The sequence below is a fragment of the Schistocerca americana genome, chromosome 4, assembly GCF_021461395.2.
Source record: "Schistocerca americana isolate TAMUIC-IGC-003095 chromosome 4, iqSchAmer2.1, whole genome shotgun sequence".
In the NCBI taxonomy this organism is placed as follows: Eukaryota; Metazoa; Arthropoda; class Insecta; order Orthoptera; family Acrididae; genus Schistocerca; species Schistocerca americana.
Genome location: NC_060122.1, coordinates 707,203,588 through 707,222,165, shown reverse-complemented (window position 1 = coordinate 707,222,165; position 18,578 = coordinate 707,203,588). Strand labels below are relative to the sequence as shown.

Below are 18,578 nucleotides of genomic sequence, written 5' to 3'. Positions count from 1 at the left end.
CACTGATTTTCTCTTAGACAAATGGATAAGATGGCAGGTGCCTTTGAAAAATATGTAATGGCAAGAATGTGGTAATGATTTGAGTATTAAAGGGATAAATATAAGAGTTCAAAAAAAGCATTAATGACCTCAATTCTTGAGCAGTTTTTTTCATTGTGGGGCTCACTCATTAAACCTTGTCATGAATGATTCAGCTCAATCATGTCCTCTTGGTGTCAACATTTTCAGTACAGGTCAAGAAGTTTTCAGTTTCTTTTCTGCATCTAACTATTGATGAGATAGTTTGAAGAAACATGTATCTACTCTGGGTGTAAACTCTTCCAAAGGCACCCTTTGGGGAAGTTGAATAGATGCTCAGTAGTCTCATAGATATTACATTGAATGAGTGTAGGATGCTGTTTATAACTGATGTGATTTGAATGGGGAGACAAAATCAACAGCATGCTCACCCCACTAATGCCTGCACTGAGATGGCGTTTATTGTACAGTTTCACTCTCTGTGATTCTAGTAAGACCAATAAGTACCCTTAAAGAGTAGTGGGAGGCCCCTTACAAGTTCCTAATTAGACAAAATTTCTGCAGGACTCAATAACCCTAACGTTCTGTGTCTTTTGGTCTCCAACACTTTGCATTGGAAGATTAGATGTGGCACAGTTTCATCACCCTCACCACACAGCTTAGACTTAGAGGCTTCTGTCTATAAACCCATCATGTGTAGGTATTTTTTCAAGTGCCCATGGTCTTTCATTAGTTCTTCCATGAGGTAAATCTGCCTCCAGATCAAACACAAGATTACAGAACATCTCTTAGAACCTGGCTTTGGCATCATTATATTCCCATATTTTGTTTTTGGATCATAGTTCTACATTCTAATTCTACTTGCCACCTTCTGATCCAGCTTTGTATCCCTATTACCTCAGTGACGGTTAGGACAGTTTCCAGTCCAATAAATGGAGTTGTCATGCCTGTTCAGGCCATCCTATCAATTTGATTATTACCACTGATTCCCAGGTGATCAGGGAACCACAGAAAGTTTACCCTGTTGCTTTCCTCTAGTCTCCCAAGGGCTTTCCTGCAATCTGCAATGATTTTTGATTCTGTTGCAGGGACAGATTTCAGAGCTGCTTGGCTGTCTGAATATATGCAAATGCTGCAGTCTTTGTAGTTCCTATGCAAATTTTCAACCGTGCACACCATGATAGCAGATAATTCTGCCTGGAATACAGTTGCCAACTTCCATAGAAATATTGCTATCTCTAGTGTTGGTTGTACATCGTAAACCCTGGCCCCAGCGCCTTTGTCCGTTTTCGGTCTGTCAATAAACCAGACTGTCTCGTGCAGGGTGCTGTGGTTCATCCTTCCAATGCTTCTACTTCCACTTGCTGCACTGAAAGATTTATAGAAGCAGCTGGAAGTTATTGTATAGTCAGTCAGCATTTTCCCAACCGTTCCTGTGTTTAACACATTCCCTGTGTTGATATCAGCTTCTGGGTATCCAAAAGATATCTGGTTATTTCCAATTTTCAGCCTGTATGCTGCTGGTGGTGCCTCCATTGTAATCAGGTATAATGGAGGCATTTCCAGCATGGTCTCCACCTCAGCAGTGGGTGTGCTGCTAATTTTACTTGTTATGGCTAAGCAGGCCAGTCTCTGCACCTTGCCAAGTTCCTTAGCAGCCACCTTGTATTCACTTTATTCAACTCTACTGTAGCCTCATACATTATCGTAGGTATTATTACAGTGGAGTGTGTCCAGTATATTCTCTTGGGATTTAGACCCCAGTTTTTTCCACAGGCTCTTCTAGTGCTCATAAGGGCACCTTGATAGATGTATTCCTTATGTAAGAGGTCCATAATAGTTCTGCATCCAGGGTAAACCATCAATACTTTACTACACCCTCTATAGGTAGAATTTCACCAAGAAGCCAAAGATTCCATTACATGTGCTGGATATGATTCCTTGTAAATAGTACAGATTTGTTGAGACTGATCCTTAGATCATGTTTCCTGCACCAGTTTTCTACAATGTTCAATGTACATTGTGCCATTGTTCTTACAGTACTAGCAAATTTGCCATGTGTTACTATGAATAAGTCATCCTTGTATCCTTGGCAAAAGTAACCTCTAGTATTTAGCTCTTCAGTGAGTTCATTCATCAATAGGTTCCACAGTAGTGGGAACAAAACCCCTCCTTGTGTACACCCTCTGCTGGTATTGATATATTCTTTCATTCATAATGTTGGCCAATATCTTTAGCTAGTGTTGAAAGACATTTTACACACAAGAGTTGATAAAGATGTACCTTAGAGCAAGACTTCGTCCAGAACAACTGTGTGGACTGTCAACTTCAGCGTTTGAAAGCGATACCTTAAAGTCAAAGAAATCAGATTCTACTCTGAAAGATTTTGATAATTTAAAGGCTAGAAAAATTTCAGTATAATGTTTTTGTCCAAGGAGAAGTTTTGTCGCAATGTATACAGAACAACTGTAGCCACTGTGACTTTATTAATAAGATATATCTCATATCACACAAAACTATGTTTTCCTTTTTAACAATATTAGGGAAAATAAAGATTGCTACTCTTTTGAAGATGATCCGTTGAGTTGCAGACAGGCACAATGAAAAGATTGTTACACATTATAGCTTTTGGTCATAGCCTTCATCAGCAAAGAAAACACGTGGGGATGGGGGAGGGGTGGGGGTGGGGGGGTGGAAGAGGGTGGGATAGCAGGGTACAGGTGGGGAGAAGATAGAGTGCTGTCTGAGACTCCCAGGTGCAGTGTCGGGAGGTGGGGTGTGACGGGAGGGGAATTACTGGGGAGCGGCAAAGGAAAGGAGGATGGAAGAGGGATGGATGGACTGTTGCATTGGCAGAGGTTGGCACACAATGATGGTCGGGGATGTGAAAAGGGAGGAGGTAATAGGAGGGTTCGGGGGCATTAGGTTACCAGAGGTTGAGGCTAAAATAATTTCAGGAGCAGAGAATATGTTGTAAGGATAACTCCCTTCAGCACAGTTCAGGAAAGCTGGTGGTGACAGTTCCGTCCATGCTAGAATGAAACTTCTTTTTTCTTCTCTGACATAAGAATGACTCACACGGCATGCCTGCTTTCTTGACAGCATGATGCCTCACTTCTCAACACATGTGCATTCAGCAGATTTCCTTTCTTCTTCTTATGTAATCACATCAAGAACATTTAGCGGGAGGAGATGGTTATCTTGTCAGGAAGTCTGATAACCTTCGCAAGAAGAAAGGAATGCTGCTGAGTGCATTCGTGTTTTTACTGAGTTGCCATAATGAAGGTATTATTCCTATGTTTGCCAGAATTGGCCATTATGTTGATAAGAAAATGGCTGATGAGATTAAGAAGCATGCTAGTTTTGCCCTAGTATGTGAACACATTTGTTTTACATGTAGACAATTGGAGTTTATATCCGATGATTTATATTATTTGCATTTGGAGACCACATATACGCTGTGCAACTGCATCATGGGAATGGTTGGATAGTTCCTCGTGGACATTTTCGGACTCAGTGCAGAAGAGTACTGTCAGTCATCAGTCATCTAAGTTTTATTAACTGTATCCTCAAGTCACCATGTCTAATGATGACACCCATTGACAGATTGTGATTAATTTCATTAACATTTATGCATGGAGCAAGCTGTGTCCCACTTTCCTGAGTACCTGGTGGAAGAAATCAGGCAGGTCATCTCCCTCAAGGTTTGTCGAGCACCACCCCCAGGCAGCAACATTTCATCCCCTGTAAGGACGGCCATCTGATGCATGAGAGAAGATCAAGATTTATTTATTCTTCCAGCCAACAAAAGCAGTGTTGTAGTTTGTCTCTCACATGGAGATTATTTGGCTAAACAGGATCTTTTATTGGAGGACTTGGCATGACGAAGACTACACAATACATTATGGAATGAATAAAATGAAAGACTCTTTCACTTCTTAAGGAGAGCTCATTTTCTGATGAGGTGCTTAAAAAACTTCACACTGAAACTGCTGTTCCCCCTCAAGTTATATGGTTTACTTAAGGTTCACAAACATGGGATTCTTCTTCATTCAGTTGGGAGCTATCTGGGTGCTTCTAAATACAGTTTGGACAAATATTTACCATTTGTTCTCAGCTTCCGTCTTGAAAATAGTGAGCATCACATTTCTAATACATTGGAATTAATCTGGTGTTTGAAGTCTTTGTGCTTTGGTCCTTCAGACTTGCATATTAGTTTTGATGATGTGTCATTTTTTACCTATGTGCTCTGGAAGAGTCCCTGTTGTTAACTGGTGAGAAACTCAATGACTAAACAACTAAGTTATGTCATCATATGCTAACATTGACATGTTTCTTATTTATATATAATAGAGGGAAACATTCCACGTGGGAAAAATATATCTAAAAAGAAAGATGATGAAACTTACCAAACAAAAGCGCTGGCAGGTCGATAGACACACAAACAAACACAAACATACACACAAAATTCTAGCTTTCGCAACCAATGGTTGCCTCGTCAGGAAAGAGGGAAGGAGAAGGAAAGACAAAAGGATATGGGTTTTAAGGGAGAGGGTAAGGAGTCATTCCAATCCCGGGAGCGGAAAGACTTACCTTAGGGGGAAAAAAGGACAGGTATACACTCGCACACACACACATATCCATCCACACATGCACAGACACAAGCAGACATTTGTAAAGGCAAAGAGTTTGGGCATTTTTTGGGCAGAGATGTCAGTCGGGGCGGATGTACAGAGGCAAAGATGAAGTTGAAAGACAGGTGAGGTATGAGTGGCGGCAAATTGAAATTAGAAATTAGCGGAGATTGAGGCCTGGCGGATAGCGAGAAGAAAGGATATGCTGAAGGGCAAGTTCCCATCTCCGGAGTTCTGACAGGTTGGTGTTAGTGGGAAGTATCCAGATAACCCGGACGGTGTAACACTGTGCCAAGATGTGCTGGCCGTGCACCAAGGCATGTTAAGCCACAGGGTGATCCTCATTACCAACAAACACTGTCTGCCTGTGTCCATTCATGCGAATGGACAGTTTGTTGCCGCCGCTCATACCTCACCTGTCTTTCAACTTCATCTTTGCCTCTGTACATCCGCCCCGACTGACATCTCTGCCCAAAAAATGCCCAAACTCTTTGCCTTTACAAATGTCTACTTGTGTCTGTGCATGTGTGGATGGATATGTGTGTGTGTGCGAGTGTATACCTGTCCTTTTTTCCCCCTAAGGTAAGTCTTTCCGCTCCCGGGATTGGAATGACTCCTTACCCTCTCCCTTAAAATCCATATCCTTTTGTCTTTCCTTCTCCTTCCCTCTTTCCTGACGAGGCAACCATTGGTTGCGAAAGCTAGAATTTTGTGTGTATGTTTGTGTTTGTTTGTGTTTCTTATTTATTTATACATATTTTGTGCAAACTGATGGAGTGTATGGGGAGCCCTCTTTTATCCTTAGTCACCAATCTTTTTAGGGAAGACTTTGAAGATGTGGCACTCAGGACTTTGTTGCTGAAACCCACTTCTTTATTTGGAGATATGTTGATGATAATTTTCTGGTTTAGCCTCATAGGATTGATACTCTGAATCATGTTTTAGATCTTTTTAATTGTCTCCATCCTAGTATCAGATTTGTGAAAGGATGGCAAACTTCCTTTTCTTGATGTTTTGGTTCACAGAAATGACAGTGGGACATTGGGGCATAATGTATATAGTAAACCTATGCTTACTGGTCATTATCTTCATGTGACTAGCTGTCAACCACCACACCACCGGACTTTGGTGAAGAGAGCCTGTGGCATTTCTGACACACAAATTTTGATTCTGGAATTTGTTTGTAAAAAAAATGGTGATACTGACCAACAAATATGTTGTGCTCCTCAGTTCTGACCACTGGGGAAACCGTTGGAGGAGACTTGTAAATCTGTTCCTTTTTTACCATTTGCTCCGCCACACACCGTTAGGTGGCTGGCGGAGTATGGATGTAGATATAGATGTAGATATCCTCAACCATTTTAAGAATACTAAGAAGATATGACATCAAATGTGTATTTATGCCACCAGCTAAGATTAGAGCCCTTCTTCGCTCTGAAAGGATGACTTGGGATCAAGGAAACTGAGTATACAAATTCCTTGTCATTGTGGGGTGGCTTTTATTGGCCAAATTATCCCTACTACTCAGGGCCGACATTTAGAACACCGTCATCACACTCGTTTGCTCCAGCCAGAGAAATCTGCTGTGGCAGATCACTGTCTTAATGAGGGATATAAGATGGTGTGTAATGCACTGCAAGTGATCACTCTTACTTCCTGCTACTGGAAATATGTTCTAAAGGAATCTATTGACATTTGTTTACCCGATAATTTTGTTAATAGGGATAAGGGTTTTTCTTTAACTAAGACGTGGTATCTGAATTTGTCTGATATTAAACAACAGCAGTTTTGATTTCAGCCAGTGGGTTATTTTAATTAGTGTTCTGCTAGTGATATATTGTTTTGCATATTTCTTCTTCCAGTTTGCTACTAGTTCACTTGCACATGAGGGCAGCAGTGCTGCTGTTCACAGATAAGCGGTGAGTCAGCTGTGGTCTATAAAGGACTCACTAATTCTGTTCAAAACTCAGTTATGGTAACATTGTGCATCAGCATACTCATCTGAAGATGACGGCCAGTCAGTCAATTGAAAAAAAAAATTGTGAAGATTACTACATTATCTGGCTGCTTACCTGAGCAGAGTATCATCAGTCATTACTAAGCCATGGCCCAACCTATCAATAAATTGTAGCACATCTTTCCTGCAAAGATTCTGGTGCATGGGACAAGTCAGCAAGAGGGCACGTGTGTGCTGGAAAAGGGGAATTTGACGGTAGACTGTGAGGCAAGGTGAGGTGGAGGGAGCTGAGTGGCTGAAGTGGACTGAAGCAGTGTGGTGCTAGCCCATGGCCTTCTGGCTTCCAATGCTCCAGGGGTCCAATAGAAGATGTCAGGGTAACAAAAGATGTGGAGCATGGAGAGTGTGACACTGGCGGTCCAAAGGATCTGGTCTACCTGTAGTAAGATCGGCTGTTGAAGGTGTGACCTGTTGGAATTACATCCACTGACCTTCCTGCCACCACCACCACCACCGCCCAGATCAGCTGTCTTCAACACCAAGTAACAATATGGTGAGGATGTACTTGGTGTGGAATATTCGAACAGTGGTTCTGTTTCTGTGCTGCATTTTAGTGGTGGTCAATGCAGGTTAATTTGACAGTTAGTTTATGGCTCTGCAGTAATGGTTCCCACCAGACTCATAATGGTCGCTAGATGCACTGTTGGTAGCTGATATTTAACCAAGCTCTATAGAGTCGTTCTGCTCAGCCTCCCTGTATTATAAATGTTCCCAGATTAACGGTTCTTGTGTCCTCTGTGTGGTATTCTATGTATGATAGATCACAATGCCCGTCCCTACCAGGGCATTAACCCGCAGGCCCCAGTCGTATTTATGTTGCTGATTGTGATTAAAAATAAAAATATGACAGTTGCAAAAGTTCACTGCAGAACTGAATGTCACACTTGTGAAACCTGTCAGCACCAAAATGACATGGAGGAAGCTCTGTAAGCAGGAAACTGCAGAGTGAGCTGCAATTCCAAAACAACTCGTCAGTGATGCAAATACTTGTAACAGGAAATCATGGTGGTGAAGCCATAAACCCTAGACTGTGGAGCAATGGAAGAAAGTCATCTGGTCAGATGAGCCTTATTTCACATTGTTTCCACCTTCTGGCAGAGTTTACACCCCAAGAGTGGGATAAGGGAGGTGTTCGGTGATGATTTGGACTACTGTATAATGGTATTCAATAGGTCCCATGGTTGCTCTGCAAAGCTGCATTACTACCAAGGATTATGTTACCATTTTGGCTGATCAAGTCCAGCCCATGTTTCAGTGTTTGTTCCCCAATGATAATCCTGTGTTCCAAGTCAAAAGGAACCCTGTTCACACAGCTCACATCATCCAGGACTGGTTTTATGAACATGAGGGTGAACTGTCACCTTTCCCCTGGCCACCATAGTCACCAGATCTCAATATTTTTGAGCCTTTGTGCCCTGCTTTGGAGAGAAGGGTGCATGATTGCTATCCACTCCCATAATCATTTCATGATTTTGCCATTATTTTGCTGGAAGAATGAAAACCATACAGGACCTGTATTTATACATACTGAGCTAACGGAAATCTGTTTTGAATGACAATGGTTTTCCTACACCATATTAGACCTGGTTAAGTGGTGTGTTTTTGGTGTTTCCATATTTTTGTCCATCCTTGGTATGTGATATAAATTAAACACAATCATTTGAAAATACAATTCAAGAAATAAAATTTTCAGTTGTCCATCCTGAAATAACACAGTGAGTATGAAAAATGATATTATTTGAGCACATGAAACCACACAAAAACACACTGTCAGACTTCAGGTTATCTCTATTGCCACATTCTGCTTTTTGTGAAAGAACTTTTTTTTCCCTCTTAAACCAAAGTTGTGAATGAATAGTAAACTGAATAGATACAGTTTTATTGTATAGAATTAGTTGATTTGATGCAGCTACAAGAAGAATGAAATGTTGTTATTCATTTGTAAGGGAAATCCTGCTCAAGTCATTTGCAATGTCCATACCGAACATAATTAATGATTAATACTGGGTACATGTGTAAAGTGGTTGAACACATTGGACATGAACGATCTGAAACAAGCAGGAGCATTTCAGAAATGTAGTGTAAAACTGTGCGTTTGGAGTGAAGCTGGGGTTCTTGTTGTTTGATTTCAGAAGGGAACCTATTTTGTTTGTTCATTTGTACATGTGCTTCATATTTAACAACCAACACAGAGTGTGTGTTAAAGTTTAGAAGTGTTATTCTTTACTATGGTACACAAAGAACTCAAATCAGAGGAATAGTCACTAAAACTGTTACAAATAAGAATTCATTGTGATGTAATGTATGGGGGAGTTAATTGTACATCATAACATAGTGGCTCATGCAAAGCTGTTTGTTGTGGAGGTGTTCATCATCTGAGTTCTTAAGTTTAATAAAATTAATTTCAAAAATTGCTGTTGATCATTACTAACAGACCTCCTCCTTCCACCCCCCCCCCCCCCCCCCCTTCCTCTACAAGTTTCCAGATTGAATTTTGCATGAGCCTAATGGTATGTGTATTATTATTTTTTTCTATTTTTCAGATATCATTCAGCCTTCATGACGAGTGCAAAGGATGCACAATCCTTCAAAAACATCGAAGTGCTGATCTTCAAAGTTGTTTTTCCCACTTGTTTGGTATGACTGTTGGTCAGACCCTGGCACCTGTACAATACAAAGCAGATAACTTAACCATACATGGGTACATTGGGAAAGAGTCCTCAAAGTATAAAAACTTACAGTTTGTGTATGTTAATAAAAGAGTAGTGCTGAACACAAAAATACATCAATTAGTGAATAATATATTAGCAAAGAGCTCTATTTTAAGAGCCAATGGGCCATGGCGTTACAAGCCCATACCAAAGGAAATGAGTTCCAAAAGTCTACTGTCAATGCCAAACCTTAATCGACGGAATAGATTTGGTGTTTATGTTCTTAATTTGCAGTGTCCATATGCGGAATATGACATATGCTTTGATCCTAAGAAAACAGTAATTGAATTCAGGAATTGGAAGCACATACTAAATTGTTTTGAAGAATGTATGAGACAGTTTCTAGAGAAAGAAAATTTGATAGATAGTTCTCTTGTTGAAGGAACAGAAGTTCCTGGAACCTCACCACTGACATTTCTTGAGACCATCGAAAAGGAAACTTTTCAAAACCAATCCACAGAACCAAGCAGTGATGAGGAGCCATTTACACTCCACATCAAACGTGCATTTCATGGGGTACCAGCCAGAAGAGGTGGCATTTTAGAAGTTGATAAAATAACATTTAATTATGAAGAAACATCTCACAGAACTTCAAATAAACCCAAGTGCACTGACAAATATATAACTAATGAAGTTGCAGTAGGAGATACTTCTGCTTATTCATGTACTAAGTTCCTAAAGAAACAAGAAACTTCATTTGCTGAAACTAGCACAACATATAAGCAGTTGAGTTGTGATACACCAGTTTCTTCAACAGATGTTTTCCTTACATCAAATACAATGGATCAAAAGCTCTGTAAAAATAGTGAAGTTCCCACTTCAATGTCTGTGCTATCAGAATCAGATGCTGTGACTCCTTTTTCTTCTAATGTTTCAGATGTGTTTACTTTGCAGCAAAAGTCTTGTGGAAATTTAGGCATAGATAAGCCTCAAAAGGAGTTTTATCCTTTTTGTGGAAAGGAAATTACTGTTTCTGAAGACAGTAGAAATTTGGTATCCTCAAGTAGTCTTAAAGAACATCAGGATATGAGTTTTGAGACGCATAATGACCATCAGGATATGAGTTTTGAGATGCATAATGACCAGGCTTATAATCACTGTGTGCAGACAGGAAGCCAGAAATTCACAACTCGTATGACAGCAGACAAATTTGTTCAATCAGGTAACAATGTATTCAAACAAAAGTTACATGTATCTAGTTTGTTGGCTAACTGCAAGTCTTTGCCATCAGAATGTAATGAAACACAGGGGTCTTCTCAAAAGCTGAATCATCAATCAAGTAGGGAGCAAACTTATTTTTCTACAGATTCTTCAGGGAGTGATCAGAAACAATACTTCCTTCCTAATGCCCAGGTGTCTAAGAACAATCATGAAAGGAGGAAGGAAAGTGGAAAACATAGTAGCTTTATGAATGCTGAAGAATTTGTTCAAACCTGTGATAAGGAATTATCACAAGAATTACATGAACAAGACCAAATTTATCCATCAGTGCACAAGACAAATCAATATGAACACATAAGTGCTGAGGATCCAGCACGCAATTCCACTGCATTTAACAATGAAGATTGTAAGATCACACAAGATATACAACTTGCACATCTCAAAGAGGTAACATTTGAAGAATGCACACAGAAAAAAAAACATCAAATATCTGCAGCAGAATCACTTAGCATTAATGATATATTTTGTGTTACAGAAGGGGACTTTGCAACTAAAGACTTCATTAGATCTCCTTATTTTACAAATGGCAAAGGATTTTCTGATAATGAAATGAAAGTAGCAAGTCCAGACTCTGATGTGAATAATTATTCCACATGTGAGGAAAATATGATGGCAAATGGTGAGTCTTGCCACAAAGAGTGTGATGCAGGTGGTCATTTTAATGATTTTGTAAAAGTAAATAGGAACAGGAAGAGAGTCAGCCGTGACGGACGTGATGCGCCAAGTGAAAAACAGAGATTACTTGAAATGACAAAAGTAACTCATGTGATAAATTCAAATGTATACTTTGATCAGTCTTATAATGAGAATTTACTAAATGAAGACAGGGAATCTGCTGGTGAAGAAGAAAAGAAATTTTTTTGTCACTACTCACCACAGGAAGGATTGAGTCACTCAGTAGTCAATGAGAAATTGAGAGAAACTGAGATCCCACAAGAAGTTTATAGTAGTCAAATGACAAACAGTGAAGAACAAAGTGAAGACACTAGTAAATCACCATTTTGGCTCCAACTGTTTGATTCTTCTGGAAGAGCCTTTTATGTTCATAGTGATAGTGGGGTGACATCGTATAGTGCACCAGCAATAGAAAATATTAACATGAAATACACGATTGAAGGACGATACAGTTTCCTGCCAAAAGGCTTGTCACCAGGGGTCCAGAAAACAGTACTTCACAACAAGAGTGACTTGAAACCAGGGACTCGGCAGGAGCTCCACAAAATGCTACTGAATGATGTCTCTTCTACAAATGAATCAGCTGAAGCTAAATGGAGAAATGCTGTTGGTTCGGAAAGTGCAGGTGAGATTTTTGTGGATTTAAGTATATTTTTAAGTGCACAGAAAAGTTTAAGAAATCCAGAAAGGACACATTTCATATGTGTCATATTACTTGTTATAACCATTTCTGTTAAAAAAAAGTAGAAAGTTAGTTTGTAGTTTAAGCAGTTATTGTGAGTGTAAGTGTACTAAATGAGAATTATTATCTGTGTATAGCTACAAGAATAAAATTAGTTCAGAAAAGCTATGACATTTACATTGTCTTCCCTTTTATACACTTAAGTGACAAAAGTCATGGGATAGTAATATGCAAATATACAGGTGGCAGTAATATCGCATACACAAGGTATAAAATGGCACTGCACTGGTGGAGCTTTCACTTGTTCTCAGTGATTCATGTGAAAAAGTTTCCAACGTGATTAAGGCCACACGCTGCGAATTAACAGACTTTGAACACGGAATGGTAGTTACAGCTAGATGCATGAGACTTTCCATTTTGGGAATTGTTAGAGAAATCAGAAGAGAACCACAGTGTCGAGAGTGTGCTGAGAATACAAAATTTCAGGCATTACCTGTCACCATGCACAACACAGTATCCAACATCCTTCACCAAGAGCAATGGCTTTAGGATAGAGTTGTTGAAATAACACAGAACTCAATGTGGGATGTACAGTGAACATATCCTTTAGGACAGTGCAGTGAAAGTTGGCATCAATGGGCTATGGCAGCAGAAGACCAATGCAAATGCCTTTGCTAACAGCTCAATATCACCTGTAGTGCTTCTCCTGGTCTTGGGATGATATTGGCTGGGCCCTAGATGATTGGAAAACTGTGGCCTTGTCAGATGAGTCCTGATTTCAGTTGGTAAGAGCTGATAATAAGTTTCGAGTGTGATGCAGACCCCACGAAGCCGTGGACCCAAGTTGTCACCAATGCACTATGCAGGCTGGTGGTGACTCCATAATGGTGTGCGCTGTGTTTACATGGAATGGACTGTGTCCTCTGGTCCAACTAAACTGATCGTTGCCTGGAAATGGTTATGTTCGGCTACTTGGAGACTATTTGCAGTAGTTGATGAACTTCATGTTCCCAAACAATGATGGGATATTTATGGATGACAATGCACCATGTAACTGGGCCACAATTGTTCACAATTGGTTTTTTGACATGACTATGAAGTCTTTCGCGACAGAGTCCTTGACAGTTCAGATGAATGATCTGGCCACCCAGATTGTCTGACATGAACCCCATTGAACATTTATGGGACATGATCTAGAGGTCAGTTCATGTACAATATCCTGCACTGGCAACACTTTCGCAATTATATATGGCTATGGAGGCAGAATGGCTCAATATTTCTGCGAGGGCTTCCATCAACATGTTGAATTGATGCCACATCTAGTTTCTGCACTATGCCAGGCAAAAAAAGTCCTTACAATGAAATGAACACCCTTAGCTGCTTACAGGCGTTGACATACGTCAATGGGGACAGATGAAAATGTGTACCCTGACCGGGACTTGAACCCAGGATCTCCTGCTTACATGGCAGACGTTCTATCCATCTGAGCCACCAAGGACACAGAGGATAGCATGACTGCAAGGATTTATCTCTGGCACGCCTCCTGCGAAATCCACATTCTCAACGTCACATGGATAGAGCATCTGCCATGTAAGCAGGAGATCCCGGGTTTGAGTCCTGGTCGGGGCACACATTTTCATCTGTCCCCGATGTCCGAAAGAACAGATACAAAGAAAAAAAGGAAGTCCTACTCAATATTAGGAGGTATCCCATGACTTTTGTCACCTCAGTGTATTTCAGAAGAATAATGCATCACAGGAGAAACTTAAGAAACAGCCAATGCTAATCCATTAGGACACCCAGCGGTATGACTGTCATTGAAAATTGATTTTGCCCAATTATATTGCTTCAGTTGTGTATAGAATTTGTGATCACACACTTGTTGTAAAAATACCTCAATGATTCTGAACCTAGTTACATTAAATAACCATGTCTGATAATTATTGGCATTCAGTTGGTCAGCTGGGTTCAACAAGCAGTAGCTCTATATTGTGAGCTGACTTTCTATGTAAGACGATGACATGCACTTCTCTCTATGTACCTTACTGAAATGGGACCTAAATTTGATACTCATTATGAATTGGTGTAGGGGCCCACATAGCTTGCATTTACTTTTTCAAACTCTAAAATGCCCTCAGATTTTGCTAACTGGGCATGTAACTGCGGACAGCTTATGTGGATAAGGAAGACTTTCAGCAGTAATTGTCAACAAACACTATAAACAGTAAGTGCATTCATCAAGGCTAAAGCAGATGTCTATACATTCATCAAGGCCCTCATGTGAGCTTGGTGGCTGCTGACTGTTACTCTATTCAGACTATGCATGAGTATCCCAATACGATACTGTTTGCAAAATTATCAACCTGGCCATGTTATATTTACTAATTCTGATAGCAACCACCACTTATAGTAATTTCAAACTGTGCGCAAATTAATTCAAGTCCAAAATGTCCTCAAAATAGTGAAGAGCCAAAAAATGTACAAAAATTTAAACTATGAGGCTAATGTGTCTGATATACCCCAAAAACTGTTCACTGCAACCTGACTGCTACAACTACAACTGTTAGCAAAACATTATCTTTGAAGACTGCCCAGTAAGGCCACAGCACACCCTCTTCGCTGGTAGGAATAGTGAGGGCTGGTGTGGATACCATTGCTAACAACCAACAGAATCATATTTTATGACATATTTATAATTTTTCATACTTCTCATAGTTATGCTATGTATAAATTGGTGCATCATTTTGCTATGCATTTTTCTGACTGGTCATTAATATACAACATGAGCAATAAGAGACCCAACACACTTTACAGAATGACCGTAATTTCTTTCGGGTTTGTGAGAGTCCTTTACAGACATTAACTGTTGTAGTAGATACCTTGTTTATTCAGTGTTTGGTCAATCATTCTTCTAAACTTGAGTCACAGTTTCAGTCTATTTACTCTGTGTATCCCTTTTGTGTACACAGCCACTCCCCCTTTCCTCACAATAATGCCTACAGCAATGTTATATTAACTTTTATCCATTAAGTGCACCTGTTCAATTTTTATCACGTTTAGATAATTCCTGTTATGCATAGCACATGTGTAAAAATACCTGTAGATTTTTTCAGTGTCCTGTATTGCTTTGTACATTTTTCTTATAGACCAGCCTTGTTACGTTTTGATGGGAAAGTCCAGCCATGTGTAGTGTGGCATTGTGAAGGGTGATTCATCAGTCATACCCATGTGTGACTAACCCAATTTGTCGACCAACTCGTGAATCAGTGAATTCACATTGTCAACAGTTCATCCATGGTATTCCATAACGCTGAAAGAGTGACACAATCTTCACATTCATGTGAGAAGCTTATTCAGTAATGGGCCTGATATCATCCTCAATTTTGTTGTTGAGGCTATGGTTCAGATTATTCCTGACACCTCCAGTAACCACTACATGATCTGATCTTCTTCACAAAGACATTTCCCCAGCAAGGCTACATCAGCTACATCACAGGTGACATCGCTGAGCCTGGAATGGGCTTAAAATATTAGTTACGTGGTATTTCCTACTCAGGGAGTTCTACACTAGTTGAAATATTTCCCTCCCATGTCTGCTCCCTAGCAGGATGACTGTCTTGAACTTTTTAACCCTGTGACTATTACTAACCTTAGCTTGCACTTTCTTCCCTGTCTCATCAGAGTGTTCTTGAAGGCCTTGGGTTGTCTGCACACTTTTGTCCTCATTCTCCAGTGCAGTGATGTCACTGGAGAGATCTACACTAAAGATAATATGCTTGCAGTATCTCTTGAACCTCCTGCCTGATTTGGCAGGTTTGACCACAGTCCAGTCAGCTACTCTGTTCCTAACTTTTCTGCTTCCAACTACAGCTGTCAACTGTTCTGATTCTGCATGTGCTACTGTCAATTCAGCTTGTGGCTTGTAGACCAGCTGCTCTTTCTCTATAATTGTGGTGCAATAGGCTAGCCATATCTGCATCCAAGCTGGATCCATCACAGAACCCAACATGAAAAAAGTATTGTCAGTCTTAACACTGTAGACCATTTTTCGAATTTTTTATTATCTGTGGCTTTTTCCACATTTTTTCTACTGTGGCAGTTTTTTGTTGAAATGGTTATTTAACAGTATTTGCTCAATGAAAAAATGGAATTACATGATTGTTGTAATTTTGTTTAATAAAAGATGACTCACTTATGATACCAGTGCATAATTTGTGGAAAAAACCCTTGTATGTAATCACAAACTTACTGAATCTGCTAACTTTTATGTTACTGAGTATTTTCCATGGAAGATGATGTCTCCTGCATGTGGGATTTAACTGTCAATATTGCAGAGACCGGTTTTAATTTTGTGTTGTACAGAAGTATTAAGTTAACCAACTTTTTTTTAAAAATATAGTTACATAATTTCAAACAGTGAGAAGTTCAGGATAGATGGAACACACACACACACACACACACACACACACACATATTCTCACAAGCACATCCCACACACACATGGCCCCCAGGTACTAAAGCCTGATTGGATTTGCATCAGAGGTGAACAGCAGTCTATCTGGAGCAGGTAGTGGGGGTATGGAAGAAGTGTGGGAAGGGGAGGGTGACAAAGGGTGACAAATAGCAGGCTAGTGCTGGGGGAGAGCCATTTGAACCATTTTTTTCTAGTTTTGTAGTTTATTAGGCAGACAGGATTTAAATGATATAGCAGCAAACACGAAAGAATACATGGCAAAATGTTTATATTCGTATTATTCTTATGGTGAAGAGAATACTGTATGTGATTCAAATTTCATCAGGTTCCTATTAACAACCATCTCTTCTCACAGATATGAAAAAATTCAGAACGTAGAGTTGGCCATATTGACAAACTTCCCAAACAGTCTTGCCAGTCAGATTTTTGTAGTACACTGAAATTGTGCTACATTCGAAGATGAACAATACGGAATTTGTATTTACTTCGTTGGATAATGTATGAAAATGCAGTGGTCGAAACTCGCGTGGAGAAAAAAAGCTCGTCTTCCACTTTTTTAAAAAAAATTTATTTACTGACGCAGAGGTTTTGGCGCCGGTATTTATCTTTGTGCCTACAAAGCATGCCTGCGTAGCGCTACATATATTCGACGGCTCTATCCATCTGAGCCACTGAGGACACAGAGGATAGCGTGACTGCAGGGATTTATCTCTGGCACACTTCCCGTGAAACCCACATTCTCAACGTCACATGGATAGAGCGTCTGCCATGTAAGCAGGAGATCCTGGGTTCGAGTCCCGGTCGGGGCACACATTTTCATCTGTCCCCATTGACGCATGTCAACGCCTGTAAGCAGCTAAGGGTGTTCATTTCATTGTAATTTCATTCTAACAAGCTGCTTGGTCACCGATGGTCTCTGTTCTTTTGGACATGTCCGAAAAACGAAAAACAGATACCATCTTAGTTTGCTAGACAGAAAACTCACAAATGTTCACACAAGCACAACTTGCACACATATGGCCACTGTGGTCTCTGGGTGCTAAGGCATTTTGCCTTAGCACTCAGGGGCCACAGTGGCTCTGTGTGTGTGTGTGTGTGTGTGTGTGTGTGTGTGTGTGTGTGTTATCCAAAAGCTGAGTAGCATTCTTTTTCATTGTACCTGTTAACAACTCAACACCACCTCTATCAGGTGAACATGAATCTATTCTTTCCATATTATTGTAGAGTTATGTATTTTGTTATTTTTATCATACAAACTGATGAATAGTTCTCAACCATCCTTTATATAAATAGCACCTTAGGAATTTTTTTTTATTGTTTACAGTAACTCTGCAGTAAGTACTTTGCTTTGTTGTCATTGGGATTGTGACTGTTATCATTATTTGACACTTAATTGCTGTAAATACATGTATGCTGACACTTCTGCAGATGAGCTAAAACCAAACTTTTAACTGTATCTTCTACAGCAGCTTTTAATCACCACAGTATCCAAACTTAGCAGCACTGTCAAATTTTAGCAATATTTACAGTGTCAGTGTTGTGAGTTGTACCACGCTATGCTGCTATTGGTATGAACATAAGAGAAGTGCTTTTTTGTTAAGTTGGTCAGGAAACAAAACCTTCACACAGGACACAAAAATCCACTCCCTCCTGAGGGAAAGGGCAAGTGTATGTGGAAATTATTTTTCTCTGTTGTTTTGTAGGTGTGTAAATCAAGATTGAATTGAAATTGGTCATTAATACTAGCAGCAAATTCCTGGAAATCTTATGGGGTAGTAGGTGCATAAGAGTAGCAAGATTTTTGAAGCCCACTCTGCAGAATGTTTGGTCTTCTGCTTTGCACAATATGTTAATACTCCCTTTTGCTGAATGAATGTGTTGTTTGCTTCTGCTACATTTCTGCAAAAGATGATTTAATGAGACAAAAATAATTATAAATGTGCAAAATAAGCTAGCACCCTTGTAAACACAAGGGGAGAGACTTCGAGGTGCAAAAGATGCTGAATAGAGTTCCTTGAAAAATTTATATCTGTAGTTTTGTCTCAGTGGACAACAAGGAATTTTACACATTGGTTTTCCTTTAGTGTATGCGTGTTTGTGGTACCTGCAGTTAAGTTTTGCCTAATTAGAATTACAAATATGTTTC

General features: G+C 39.9%; 1 protein-coding gene across 3 annotated transcripts in view; it reads left to right on the top strand.

Annotated features, from left to right (window-relative positions):
- Positions 1-18,578, top strand: part of LOC124613934 (DNA mismatch repair protein Mlh3-like) — a 155,071-nt gene that overhangs the window by 66,363 nt on the left and 70,130 nt on the right. For all 3 annotated transcript variants that reach the window (XR_006979659.1, XM_047142687.1, XM_047142686.1), the window contains one exon: positions 9,213-11,901. Coding sequence is in view for 2 of the 3 variants with exons in the window: in XM_047142687.1 (XP_046998643.1) it covers positions 9,213-11,901 (2,689 nt within the window). In the remaining variant the exon portion in view is untranslated. The remainder of the gene's footprint in view (positions 1-9,212; positions 11,902-18,578) is intronic.